Here is a 13,726-nt window from a genome sequence, read left to right on the forward strand (position 1 = left end):
AAGAGCTCTAACACAAAAGGCTTCACACTCAAAGCAGTGTGATGGAGGGGATGTCTCTTCTGCCTATGGAGCTCCTCCATGTGGAGAACTCTCACACATGTCGTTTAACACATAAAGAGAAGTGTCCCACCCTGTGAGGTAGGCCAGTGGTTCTCAATGTTTAAGCCATTATTGGCCACCAAAGTCCCCTGTCACAAGTTTAAAAAGTGGACATGAGAACATTTCCAGGCAATTTATTCTGATAAATATTTATGGTGCACAGACCCCAGGCATACATTTATTGAGACCTTTGTGCCTGATGGTCACCTGCCATCTCCTTAATATTGATATTAGCAGACAATGGAATATTTGGGGGGAGTGCTGCTGACAGACCAATGTTAGAAGCTTCTGTTAGTCTCAGAGAAATGATGTTTGGACTCCCATGAAGTGAAATCCGTGTATGTTGACTGTTTCATGGACTGCCCAATGTGCAGGTGAAGCAGAGGAACTTGACTCGGAAGACTGCGTTCCTTGTGCAGATGGATGCCTCTCCTGCAGCCTGGGTATGTTTTATTTTTTAATCTTTAAGTTTCTACTGCTGTACTTTCAGTTATTTCTTTAATATGTACTTGTATATTTGTTTGTTTGTTTTTATTCTTATATGCCACCCTTCAGGGCAAAGCCCTCCCCAGGCAGCTTACAAAAGCTAATTTGTTTCATGCATGTACCAGGATAATTTAGCTTCATATAGATAACAGGGCCTGGAGTTGAGCTGGATGCGGGCACAATGGGAGCTACTATCCCTGTAACCAACTGCTGTCACCACAGCAGTCATCTTGCCCCATAACAGCCATGTTGCATTATGCCGCACTCCCACAACAGACAGTTAGTGACTTGCACCCACAGAACTTTCTCAAAATATTTCCACAGGCCAAAGGTGTTAGCAACTCGTGCATACATTAAAAAAAAAATGGAGCATGGTCATGTTCTGTAGTAAAGTGATATATCTAACAATTTTTAATATCCAAAAGTAACAAATAATGCCAAACAAATAGTAAAACTATAACATATATTTGTTTGGTTAATACAGTCCTCAGGGCCTTCTCAGTCAGTACAGTACACCAGGGTTTCCCAACCTTTTTCTGACTATGGCCTCCTTCTGACCTCGTTTTCTTCCTGTGGCCCCCCATGGACATAACCAAGCAGGGGCAGGGAGCAGCTCCCCCCCCCCGCCAAATAAATACAAATCAATACTAATCTGAGGTTCTGCCCCCCCCCCCAACAAAACAAAAATCTTGGCTACGCCCATGCCCCTTTCTGTCCTAGTGGTAGAAAGGTAGCTATTTAAATGCTTTGTTTGTAAATAGAACATGGTTTATTTATAATTTTTATAATTTATACAAAATACAATTACATAAACTGATAGGAACATAATGAAATATTGTTGAAGCAGAAAAGCACAGAATCATGGAGCTGGAAGGACCCCGGGGGCCATCTTTCTAGTGCAATCCCTGCAATGTAGGAAACTCAGCTAAAGCATCCATGACAGACGACCATCCAAGCTCTGCTTAGACACCTCCAAGGAAGGAGAGTCCAGAACCTCCTGAGGGAGATCCATCTTCCATGTATCATAAAAAGTAAACAACACTTATTTGACCCCAGTTATTTGACACAGGGGGAAAACCTACACATATAGTCCAAAACGCACACAGGGAGTTCAGTATATATGGGAGAATTTTTGAAAGCAAGTGGTCCTCACTGACCTGGTGCAAAAAGATCTTGTCATTTGGAGGAGCCCTGGCTGCCTAGATAAAACACTATATTCCCACACACCCTTACCTGGGAGTAAGGCCCACTGAACTCACTGCGGCTTTCTTCTGAGTAGACAGTTATTTACTAGATGCACGTCAGCACCAGCACCAGATGACCCTGCTTGGCTAGGTGCTGGGTGGATTTCAGATTTCAGAGTCAGGCCCAGGCTGCCACCAGGTCCAGCACTGGCAACTAGCAGCTCTGGCTCACCCAGCCTTACCCACTGCCACCCCACCCCCACATGTGCCGGACATGGGGGTTCTGGATCAAAGCGGGAGCCTCAGCAATAGCCCTCTACTCCCCTAGAAACAAACCGGGACTGTTCCAAGAAAATGTACGTGGCAAAAAAGAGCACTAGGCCCTGGTGGGCTGCCCCCTTACCTGCTTGTGATTGGCTAAGCAGATAGTCAGCCAATCAGGATTTTTAGAAAAAAATGATCCCCCCCTTCACTTCTTGCTTCCCTTTATAGCCTCTGAGTCTCCTGCCGTGGCCCCCCATTTATGTGGTTTTCACCTGTGGCCCCCTTGGAATATCCTGGGGCCCCTAGGGGGCCATATGGCCATTGGTTGGGAAACACAGCACAGCCTTGGCAAATAACAGCCTTGATAAACAATATCTTCACTTCCTCCTTAAACCACCGTCATTCCTTTCCCCAGCTGATGTGTGAGTTGAAGGTCTGCTTGTGGCAGCAATCTTGACGGGGTGATGGAAGAGAGTCTCTGAGTTTCTGGGGTCTAGTAGCTCTTTCATTTCTGACCAGTAATTTTGCACAAAATGTGTGGACAGCTATAGAATCATTTCCCAAAATGACCACTGTTTGCATTGGCCCCCAAACTGCTGTTTCATCACACGGTGAAGGCTGGTTCATACACACATGCCTTCTGCTTGGTGACTGCAGTATCAGCTGTTTCTGGGCAGTGATCACAAATCAGACCCCATAGACTTATTATCATTGAACATCACCTCAGTTGAACATCACCTTAGTTGGTAGTCAGTTTATGCTAACAAATCAAAGCAGGTGACACAAAAGTGAAAAGGTTTTTGTGCTTGTGTGAACTTGTCTAGAGTCTGATAGTTCAGGGAACTACTAACTCACCTTCCCCACTTCTGGAACATTCCCCCTTTAGGTGATAAATCATTTGGTAGGATTATTGTCTCTTAGGCAACTCTGTTCCTCTATGAGCTCTGTTTAGTTCCCAAACTCAGTGTATTTCTGGGTCAGGAGCCTATAGGAAATCCTTGAAATCTGAAACTGTGGTGGGCTGCTACAGGTGATGCTACTGATGCATAGCACAGTTTTCTCAAGGAGTGGACTGGGACCCTTCAGTGGGCCTTGGGCCACCCTCAGGTGGCATCTCAGTGCTCACTATTATTTACATCTTATTATATGTAAACTGGGAAAAGAAAGAAAGGGTATAAGAGTTTAATATAAAGGGATCAGGGAGAAGGGATGAAAGAAACTGATTTGGGGGGGGGCACACACGGATGAATGGGACACGGGTGGCGCTGTGGGTTAAACCACAGAGCCTAGAACTTGCTGATCAGAAGATTGGCGGTTCGAATCCCCACGACGGGGTGAGCTCCCATTGCTCAGTCCCTGCTCCTGCCAACCTAGCAGTTCGAAAGCACATCAAAGTGCAAGTAGATAAATAGGTACCGCTCCGATGGGAAGGTAAATAGCGTTTCCGTGCGCTGCTCTGGTTCACCAGAAGCGGTTTGGTCATGCTGGCCACATGACCTGGAAGCTGTACGCCGGCTCCCTCGGCCAATAAAGCGAGATGAGCGCCGCAACCCCAGAGTCAGCCACGGCTGGACCTAATGGTCAGGGGTCTCTTTACCTTTTTTTTTACACACGGATAAAGGGATTAGTTAAGTGTGCAACAGAATGTGAGTAGAAATTAGTAGAGGTGGGTAAAAATACATTGAGGGGCATGGGGGCAGGTAGGAAAGGGAAAAATATAAAAGAAAAAACATTCTCTGCGTAAAGCCTGTGGTTCATCAAATTCTGACTTAACTGGTTATGGCTGAGTGATGATACTTCCAGAGCAAATGTATGCCCATAGCTTGATGAAAGCTGAGCTATGGAACTCCTTGCCACAGTGGCAATACTGTGGCAAAGAAATTATCAATTTCTAAAGATGGATTGGAGATCAGTAAAAAAATATGTCAATAGTTACTAGCTGCTATTATGCCAAACGCTGCCTCTCTCTGCCACCATTTTGTGACTGTTTTTGCTCCTGCACTATCGTTTTTTGTGAGTGGTAGACCTCAGTAATTCTCAGTTGTCATTATGTGAGCCCTGGGGGGTAAAAGGTTTTAGAACCTCTGATATATAGGATACCTCTGATTCCAGAGGCTTCTAAAGAGTGAAATGGGATTTCGTTATGGGTATGTTACAGTCTAATAAAAATTGCTCCCGGACCACAGTATGTCAACCTTCATACGACAGCAGCAGGAGAAGCTATATGTTGTTGGGCTGTAATGGAGGAAACCTGCTTATGCCATCTCTTTATTCTTTGCCTTCCAACTGCTGGGTGAAAATTAGAACAGGAATCTGAGCCTGCTTATATTTTTACTTAGGGCCAAATTGTCATGACATGGGGAGGGAACCCCTAACCAAGTACCACAAGCTCAGTCCAAATCTCACCTCAGTGCAGCTGCTTTTAATCAAAGACATCAGGATATCTGATCATGGATATTCCATGTCATGTCTAATTTATCCTTTAGTTATTGTTTTTCCTATAACTTTGAAAACTCTGAAGTATACTATAATACTGTTGTTTTTTTAAAAAAAAACTTTAAAATTCCATTATAGGTCAAATTTTCCTGTGATGTTTAAGCTTATTAATGCCAAAAATAAACCATGAGTTAAAATAAATGTTCATTTTATGCTTGATGTTTTGTGCTGATATTGGCAGTCACCATCCAAATACCATCTGAAGAGATGGACAGACTACATTGACCAACTCAGATGGAGAGTTGGAAAGATGTAGTTGTTTGGTCCCTTATATTACTCTCGTGGTTTGCTGTGCTATACAGTACATAATTAGAAGTTCAAAGACGTTTCATTTTGCTAGTTTTATTACTTTTGTGCTCACAAAGCCTGGCAGGAATATGTTGGGAGGATCTATGACCTTGGGAATGAATGGGAGCAGGGCGACCCAGAGAAAACACATTTTCAAACTGCTGGAGTTACAAGCAGAGTTTGTTTGGTTTTGTTTTTAAAAAACCCCAATTAGTATCACACAGTTCCAAATGTAGATAAGCTTAGACATCTTCAAGCAGGGTTGCAAACTCCTGAAAGCCGATATTTTGGTATCTGGGAGAACCCACCCCAGGATAAAGGCCAACAGGATGAAGCTGTGATGCCTTAGTTATGGAACAGAAAAGTTGAACGGGACCCCAAGAGTCATCTAGTCCAACCCCCTGCCAACTTCCTGTGCTCTTACTCAACCATTTGTTTGCTAATCTGCCGGTACTTGCAAAATGCAGATACAGTTTTTGCACTGTAACAGGGTCTGAGGCAGCCTGCACTCTGGGCAGAAACAGGTTTGTTTCTTTTCTCAGAGATTATTTCCACAGTCAGTGAAAATGTGGTGTCAGGGAAGGGGGTTGCCTACAACCTGAACCTCTGAATATCCTTCTGTGAGGCTTTTTCCGGAGAGTTGTACATATGAAGCTTTCCTGTTCCCACCTTCAGATGAATATGTGGAATAGAAGAGGGGCAATGAGTGTAAAACTATGTAAAAAAACACAGAAACCCACTCTTCCGCCCAATCTCTGCATGTAGATATGCTGTTTGATGAGGGCTTGGGACAGTTGTAGGACTTGTGGGAGAATCCAAAGTGTAGGGGTCCAAGATTATGGGGCATTGAAGACCTGTTGCTATTTTTGCAGCAGATCCCTGTCTCCAGGGTCCTAGGGCCACCCAATCAACATGAAAGGGAAGCTTTTTAGCCACTGAGAAGTCTTCTCACTCTTTGTGCTGATGGGAGCCAATCTGAGTGAAAAGAGGTGAGTCAGTCACTGGTGATTGGCTCCTAGGGTCACTCTTGAGAAAGCACATCGGAAGAACAGTGAGGAGTAGCTGTTCTGTTTGCTCTAAAGCTAACCTTTAAGGGTAGGACATAGCTGGGATTTGCCTGTCAAAAATGGTGTCTGGGCAGAATTTTTTGAAAAAATAGGTTAAAAACTTTTGAGATTTTCCAAAAATCCTAACCCTAACCCTTCAACAACTTTGCCAAAAGAAAAGCTCAACAACTCTTGCATTGGAACTACAAGTAAACACAACTTAAATAACTCTGAGTATTGCCATACTCCAAATCATTTGCCCATGATAGAAGATGGTAGATCTAGCTAGCTGAAAGGCAACACATGGAGACCTCCATTGATCATTTAAGTGCATCCCTAATTATTATTATTGCCTACAATTATATTCTTATATAATCTTAAAGAAGGGGTGTGACTGGGAGGAAGTATGGCTGTGGCTATCATGAAGGCACCCTGCAGTTCTAAATTTATATTCATACTACTAGTAGCATGGCAGAATTCCTAGGTGCACTCAATACTCCTTGCTTCAAACCATTTATCTGGATCACCTTGTTAGCATTCTCCCACTCTAGGGCCTTCCTGCGGTAAAAGAGCATCAACATTTTATAGCACTTGTTTTAGCATGTGGTGACTGATCTTCTCACTGTGTCCTTTTTAACCTATCGTTGTCTTTAGATGGCATGCTGAGTATCCAGTTGAGAAACTTCCCAATCTCTCCTCTCTGCCTTTCTGAGAAGCTCATGCAGGCACAAATAAAACCTTTCCTTAAAACCATCTTTTAAATTTAAATTGTATTTAGTGCAGGCATATTTGCAAGCGAGATGTAATAACTTGAAAAGGGTTCTGCAGATTCCATTTCGTATGCATCCTATACAGAGATAGGAAAGAAAGAGCAAGACAAGGATGACTTTGGAATATTGAAAGAAGCTAATGATGCTTCTAAAGGACACAACTGTCACATTTATGAGTTGATGGCTGGAACTATGGCAGTTACATTTTTCACTAGGAGAAAGTATTTTGGTTTCTGTTGGAAAGAAAGCCCCCCTCCCCCACAAAAAGACACTGTATCTCAAAATCATGCCTGATGATGAATAGCTACAATACCTAGCAAGACAGAGAGCTTGGCCTTATCTATTGACCTAGCAGATAAAATTAAGGGTGTTGTCTCTTGTGTCATAGCCAGTTTGTCACAAGATCATAAAGCCTAGACTCTTGAATTTCTCATCTGCATTCTATTCTACATCAGTAAGATGCACAGACATAAGAGTCTCAAAGTTACATTGAACCTCACATGTAAAAACTTCCAAAAAGATAGGAAAGCACACCTCATGTGTTATAGAACCCCCCCTTTAGCTGAAAACTATCCTTATTATAAGTCCTTCCCCAAACAGAGCCTAAGATTTGTATAGCTGCTTGCCTTTCTCTTGAGCAGCAAAATACTTCCTGTTCTACTTCATTTGAGAGCTTCATATGAGTTGGAATTCTGAAAACTTGACTGCTGATTCTCTCATGAGCAGCACTTTGCAAATACCATCGAAGATTTTGAGGTCAGCTGGACCAAGTCAAAGATCCATGTAATCCTGCACTGAGCATCCAAAGCTCTTTTAACCATACTTTCCTGATTTAAATGAAACTGGGAGCCATAACTTCCTGCTTTGTTTGCCATGGGCCTGCTCATCTTCAGCAAAGATATGATCGAAACCCTTTGCTTCTTACTAACAGCAGCCTGAGGCCCGCAGTCCCTTGTTGTCAGCTGAATTTAAGCATGAGGAACTGAGATTGACAGATTCATCCATCCCTACCCAAACCTAAACCAACCTTTCCCAACCTCAGGCCCCCATACATTGGATTGCAGCTCTCAAGATCCCTCACCACTGACCCTGCTCACGAGGGATGATGGGAGTTGTAGTCCAACAAGATTGGGAAAGGCGGCTCTAGATGACTTCGCCCTGCAGTTTTGTGTAGGTGTTGAACAGCATGGGGGACAGAATGGACGCCCGAAGCACCTTATAAACCAAATGAGCCCCTGTGGTACCGCCTTCTGAGACTGATTCTCTAAGAAGGACTGGTGTCAACATAATGACATGTTTCCTAAACCCAACTCAGCTGTTAACTGTTCAAAGCAGTAATCAATTTTGCACCTTTGAAGAAAATGCCACAACAGTATAAATGAAATTATATCGTCATTGTGCATAGTTATTTTGCTTATTTAATTAGAGGGGGGGGAGAAAAGCTTGTTGCTCTAGAAAGCAGATTACCCTCCATTTTTCTGATTTCAATGGAAATTTAAATTGATGCTGTATGTATATATGAATTGTTTTGCAAACTTCTGCAATCAAAACAGTATGTGATAGGTTGGGAGCTTCATTGCAGGTTGTCTTCTAGGTTGAAAAGGTATTGGGTATTTTTAGCACACACACCCTTTTCTCACTATATTAAAGTATAGTTAAATGTCAAAGCATAAGCCTTGTTATATGAAGTAAGGTCTCTTTCCTACTGCATGCATAGGACTGGGATGCACAGATAGGGAGGTGAGTCTGAATTTGAGTGGAAGTATACTGTTGAACTGAAATTTGCCTGGTATGCCTAAAGCATCGCCTGTAGTCCTACAGTAGTTTGTTGTTTATAGATGGCCACATGGTTGATTTCCCCCAACATTGAGTGCAGCACACTGACAGCTTCCTCAGGTAATTTCTTGTTTTCGTTTACAAACTTTAAGGCAGTCACAGTTCTAAACAATTGCTTTTGGCAAGAGAGCTGGTTTTCTCTCAAAAAAGACATTCAATATACTTGGAAAGATGATATAGTAAAATATGTTCCTGATTGAATGCTGAATACAATACGTTAGAATTATGGGAGATCCACAGGGACCATGTGAGTCCTGATTAGATAAGAGAAGGTGATGCCTTTCTGATTTGTTCTCCCCAAGAGTCATTGCTCTTTAATCATTTTAACTTTAAGAATAAATAATCATAATCATAATAAATTAATTATACCCCGCCCATCTGACTGGGTTTCCCCAGCCACTCTGGGCAGCTCCCAACAGAATAAAACATAAAATATTAAAAACTTCCCTAAACAGGGCTGCCTTCAGATGTCTTCTAAATCTTCAACTGCCTGACCTTAAGGTAGTGAAATATCTAACACATCTGGCATAAGGTTTAGGGAGTACAAAATGTATTGTCACAGCAAATTCCAAGCAAATTATATGTAGTCCAGTACTGAACTCAGAGTGGTGCCTGACTTTGGCTGCAGTCTTAATGCCTGTTTACCTGGGAGTAGATGTGCCAACTTGAATAAAATATGGGGGGAGGGAGTATTATGCCCTGCATAATTGATCACATGACGTGGTGCATGGACACCATTTGAACGGCAATGCACCACACTACAGTGTGGTGTAGTGGTTAAGAGCGGTAGTCTCGTAATCTGGGGAACCGGGTTCGTGTCTCCGCTCCTCCACATGCAGCTGCTGGGTGACCTTGGGCTAGTCACACTTCTCTGAAGTCTCTCAGCCCCACTCACCTCACAGAGTGTTTGTTGTGGGGGAGGAAGGGAAAGGAGAATGTTAGCCGCTTTGAGACTCCTGAAGGGGAGTGAAAGGCGGGATATCAAATCCAAACTCTTCTTCTTCTTCTTCATCTTGGGGGGTGGCTCCCTCAAATATATTTTTTGGGGGGTGAAGCCCCTGGGGGTTGGCTCCTTTGCCTGGGAGTAAGCCCCAGTGAACTCAACTGAGATTTATTTCTGAGCAGACATGCAGAAGATTGTTCTCTTTCACACATGTTCAAATTCCTGCACAGTCATCAACTCATTTAGTATAAGTTAAGTCCCAATCTACAAAACTGAACTATGGCATCCAATTCTTTTCCTTATTATGAGGCTGAATCATATAACAACTGAAGCAAGGCCCATATTTAAGAGGGAGAGAAATAATTAGTCCTGTTTTTTAAAAGACCCTTTGATTTCCAATTCCAAAAATATTTCTATGAGTGCTTATTTAAAACTGGCCTTTGGTTAGCAATAACAATGAATTTTGTGTTGGGGATGGCACAATGTAAAGACATGTGTTTTACTGTTGGTTATGTATAAATTTGGTGGCGTAATTTATTTTATGTTGTACCTCATCCTTGTATCAGCACTGATGAAGAATGGGCTATAAATATTTCCTAAAAATAATAATAAATAGTTCATAAAAAGTGGGCTACAGTATTGATGTCAGTAGCTGGATTTAAAAAGAAAAAATCAGGAATACTGAAAACCAGCAGTCTTTCTTGAGAGACTTGCTCTTCTAGAGGGACTACACAGCCATCACTTAGATGTGCCAGTGCTTTTTTTTATAGAAAAATGGTGCTGGTACTCACAATGATCCTGCTTTTCACAATCCCCCTTTTAGCTTCAGTTGCCTGCTTGCTCTCCAAACCCTCCATTTACCTTACTGGAAGATTGGGGGGTAGTGTTGGTACTGTGTATTGTTGAGTACTGTCAGAAAAATACCGTTGGATGTGACCTTCCAGAGGCTTCTGGTCTCCATCTCCCATCGGTCCCAACCAACATGGTCAATCAGAAGCGTCTGGTGGGGCAGATGAAGTTGTGCTGTTCTCCTGGCTCCTGAGCGCTGCTTACGCTTCCTGGGAGGAAGAGAGGGAGGGGCAAGACAGTGGGAGCTCAGCTGGTATGGGCATGGCAACAGGAGTGTCAAATGGGCACCACACCTGTTGAGCTCCCCATTGACTTCCAAGGTGCTGGCCCTCTATCTGCTACTGTGGCTAGTGGTATGGTTTACTGTGAGTTGTATTCCAGCAACATCTGGAGGACCCAAGGACACCTCTGACTTAGAGGGGGACTATCTTTTAGGTCAGTATGTATTATAGGATTGCAGCCTGAAACTAACTGTCAAGAAACGTCAACTATATAAGCAATTTCATTAAGTGAAGATCACTCTGTGCAAGCAATTATACTTCCAGTGGGAGCTGCTTCAAAAAGGAGAGGGCTGTCCCATCTGCCACCAGTGCAAGTGTTAGGCATTGTTTGGGGAGGGGAAAGTGGAAATAGGTATCTATTAGATGATGCCTGTGATATCAAAAGGGGGCACACCAAAAGTCTGTCCCCAGCCTAAAAGAAAGGCAAGATATAAATGTAATGAATAAAGAAGGTAAGTTATACAGTTTGAGGCTAGTCCTTATGAAGTCTTTTATGTATCCAGAATTCTAGTGACCGCAAATTTAAGCCAGGCAATCAAAACTTGCTATCAAAGAAAAACTGTATATCAAAGGAGACATTTTTCACCAAAGCTATTTAAATTAGAATGGTCATCATCATCATCAACAACAATGATGTTGATAGCATTCCCTATTCATCTAAACATTTCTTAATTTCCCACTGTTCATTTAGCCAATTGAGATTTGGATACATGAGAAACTGGCACAGTATTTTGTTTCCAATGTGTTGTTTGCTTTTAATTCCAGATGACCCAAGAGCCTGCACATCATGCATTCATAATTATTACATGTAAGTTTATTACTCTCTTCCCCACTTTCCCTCTCTTTCTCTATTTTCTGAAACACAACAGTGTCTTAGATATTTCAGAGCTAAGCAGGGTGGAATATACTGTTTGAATGGGGGGTGGCGATGGTTTATCTATAGCCCTTCAGATGACGCTGAATTACAGCTCCCCTCATCAGTGACTATTGGAAATGCTGGCTCAGGCTGATGGGAACAGTAGCTCAGCAACCCCTGGAGAGCCAAAGGTTAGCATAACATAACCCAGTTGTCTTCAAGGGGGGAAGGGGCAAACAGTGGGTGTGATGGACAGGCTCCATTGCTGCAGCATCCTGAGCTCTCTGCTGCCTCCCCCTCCCCTCCCCCCTCTTGTAACTGGCAGTGATGTGTAGCATTGTGAAGGCGGATAAGCAACTTCATCTTGCCTGCACTGCTACAGATTTTAACTCTTGGAAACCTCAGTGAGGAAATGAAACAGGAAGGGATTTCCAGGACAATTGCTTGAGTAATTTAATCCCCATGACTGCAGCTCAATGGAAATCACGCATCATCTGCCATTACAACTGTTTTCTTCACAGACCTGCTTGTACTGCTTCACAGAACCCGGGGGTAGCATGGGACAGAGTCCGAGAAAGGCTCCCTTAACTATTAAGCTACTGTACTTAAAAACATTCCTGAGTACTGTCACCCCTCATTTTAGAGGAGATGCTTGCCACACATGAGTACATTTATGAGAGGATTATGCTTGTTCATTGCAATTGTTTGATGCACCATTATCCATCCATAATGACAATTATGATGATCAAAAATGCTTCCCCCCCCCCCCAGGTTCAAGCAGCAATGCTACCGAACTTGTCCTCAGAATACGTACAATGATGAAAAGTCTCTGCTTTGCATAGAGTGTCAACCAAATTGCAGAAGCTGCGACAAATATGAGTGTTACTGGTGTAAAGAAGGGTTTTTTCTTCTAGGTAAGAAAGGTGACAAGTACTTTACATGGGGAAATGATTTCATGCCTTGCCCAAGAAGGCAAAATGTGCATTCAGTCGAGAGAGACTGGGAAGGGGCAGAAATACCATTCAGTTCCCATTTCAAGCCAAATCTGTCCAAATTGCTCTTTCCGAAACAATATGAGAACCAAAACATAGCCATCCTTCAAAATTCCCACTTATCCAAATTATACAATGCAGTTCTCCAACCAAACAATGTTCGCAAAATTGTATGTATTAGGAGAAAATATGCATAAGAATGACTCTATATTTGTGAAAATAGCATTAAATAATGCACTGTATTAGGAGAAATTGCTTGTAAAAATGTGTACATTAGTCAAAACTGCATATGAAAATACGTTTATTAAGAGAAATGTACATTAAAGATCCTGAAGAATTTTCATGAGGCTTAAAAAAATGTAGACAACTGAATTGAAGATTAGAAACATGAGAAACTGAGACAACTAAAATTGGCAGATTGTTTCATCCCTAAGGAGACTAACTACAATCTTAAATCTATGGGACTGTAGGTTCCCAACCGCCTTTTAAAAAGAATGACCCCCAGACATCTGCTTCAATAAGCCTAAAGCATTCAAGGTTAAAATTTCATTCATTTTAATTAAGTGCTTGTAAACTAAGGTTCAGGAAATAATGCCGCTAGAAGCACAAGAGCATCAAACAAAGGTATGTCTTCAAATCTGCACATTTAAACTTTAGTCAACTTTGGATTTTAAATGGCAGCAATGAGATTCAGAGACAACCCTCTACTTTTGGGGTAAAGAGGGAATATATATTTATTAACGAAACTCCCAATGAGCCTTTCATTTTAAGCATGTTAATGCAAACTTCATTTGTTCAATATAAGAGATGAATGAATGGCACAAAGTAACTTTAGCCTGAAAATGGTTTCACATCACTTCCATTCTTTGTAGGTGACTTTTTGCAGTCAACATGTGGAATAATCCACATGCCTCCTATTATGGTGTATGGTTGTGAAATTGCAGGCAGGCAAGTATGCAGCCCACACTCCAGAAGTCAAGACTTGCATAGACCTGTGAAATGCACTTTGAACCTTTTATGAGGCTCAGATGTACATACCTTGTCCCCTTATCATAAGTTATTTGGACCTTGTTATCTTATTCAAACTGGATTCTCTGTGGTCAGAGGTTAAGAAAATCAGGCTTGGGGTATTATAAGGAGGTGGAGTTGTGGCTCTGCTTTACAGTTTTTCAACTTTCATATACTCCAAGCTGCAACAGAGAACCAGAGTGCTCCTGAAAGTTGGCCAGCAGTTGTAAGTAATAAGGTAGAAATTATGCTTAGAGTACTTACTTCTCTAGACTTTGTGTTGGAGGCTGTGTAGCAGAGCCAAAACACAAACCTGGGTGTGAGTGTA

At 42.2% G+C, this 13,726-nt stretch overlaps 1 protein-coding gene across 1 annotated transcript in view; it reads left to right on the forward strand.

Annotated features, from left to right (window-relative positions):
- The window catches only part of LOC310660290 (proprotein convertase subtilisin/kexin type 5-like), a gene marked incomplete at its 5' end in the record, with an annotated part of 48,912 nt that overhangs the window by 15,855 nt on the left and 19,331 nt on the right, over positions 1-13,726 (forward strand). Inside the window, 3 exons of the mRNA XM_083404614.1 lie at positions 474-542; positions 11,308-11,350; positions 12,170-12,312. Of these exons, the coding sequence (XP_083260740.1) occupies positions 474-542; positions 11,308-11,350; positions 12,170-12,312 (255 nt within the window). The remainder of the gene's footprint in view (positions 1-473; positions 543-11,307; positions 11,351-12,169; positions 12,313-13,726) is intronic.

The sequence above is a fragment of the Podarcis tiliguerta genome (genome assembly GCF_965153285.1).
Source record: "Podarcis tiliguerta genome assembly, chromosome: 11".
In the NCBI taxonomy this organism is placed as follows: Eukaryota; Metazoa; Chordata; class Lepidosauria; order Squamata; family Lacertidae; genus Podarcis; species Podarcis tiliguerta.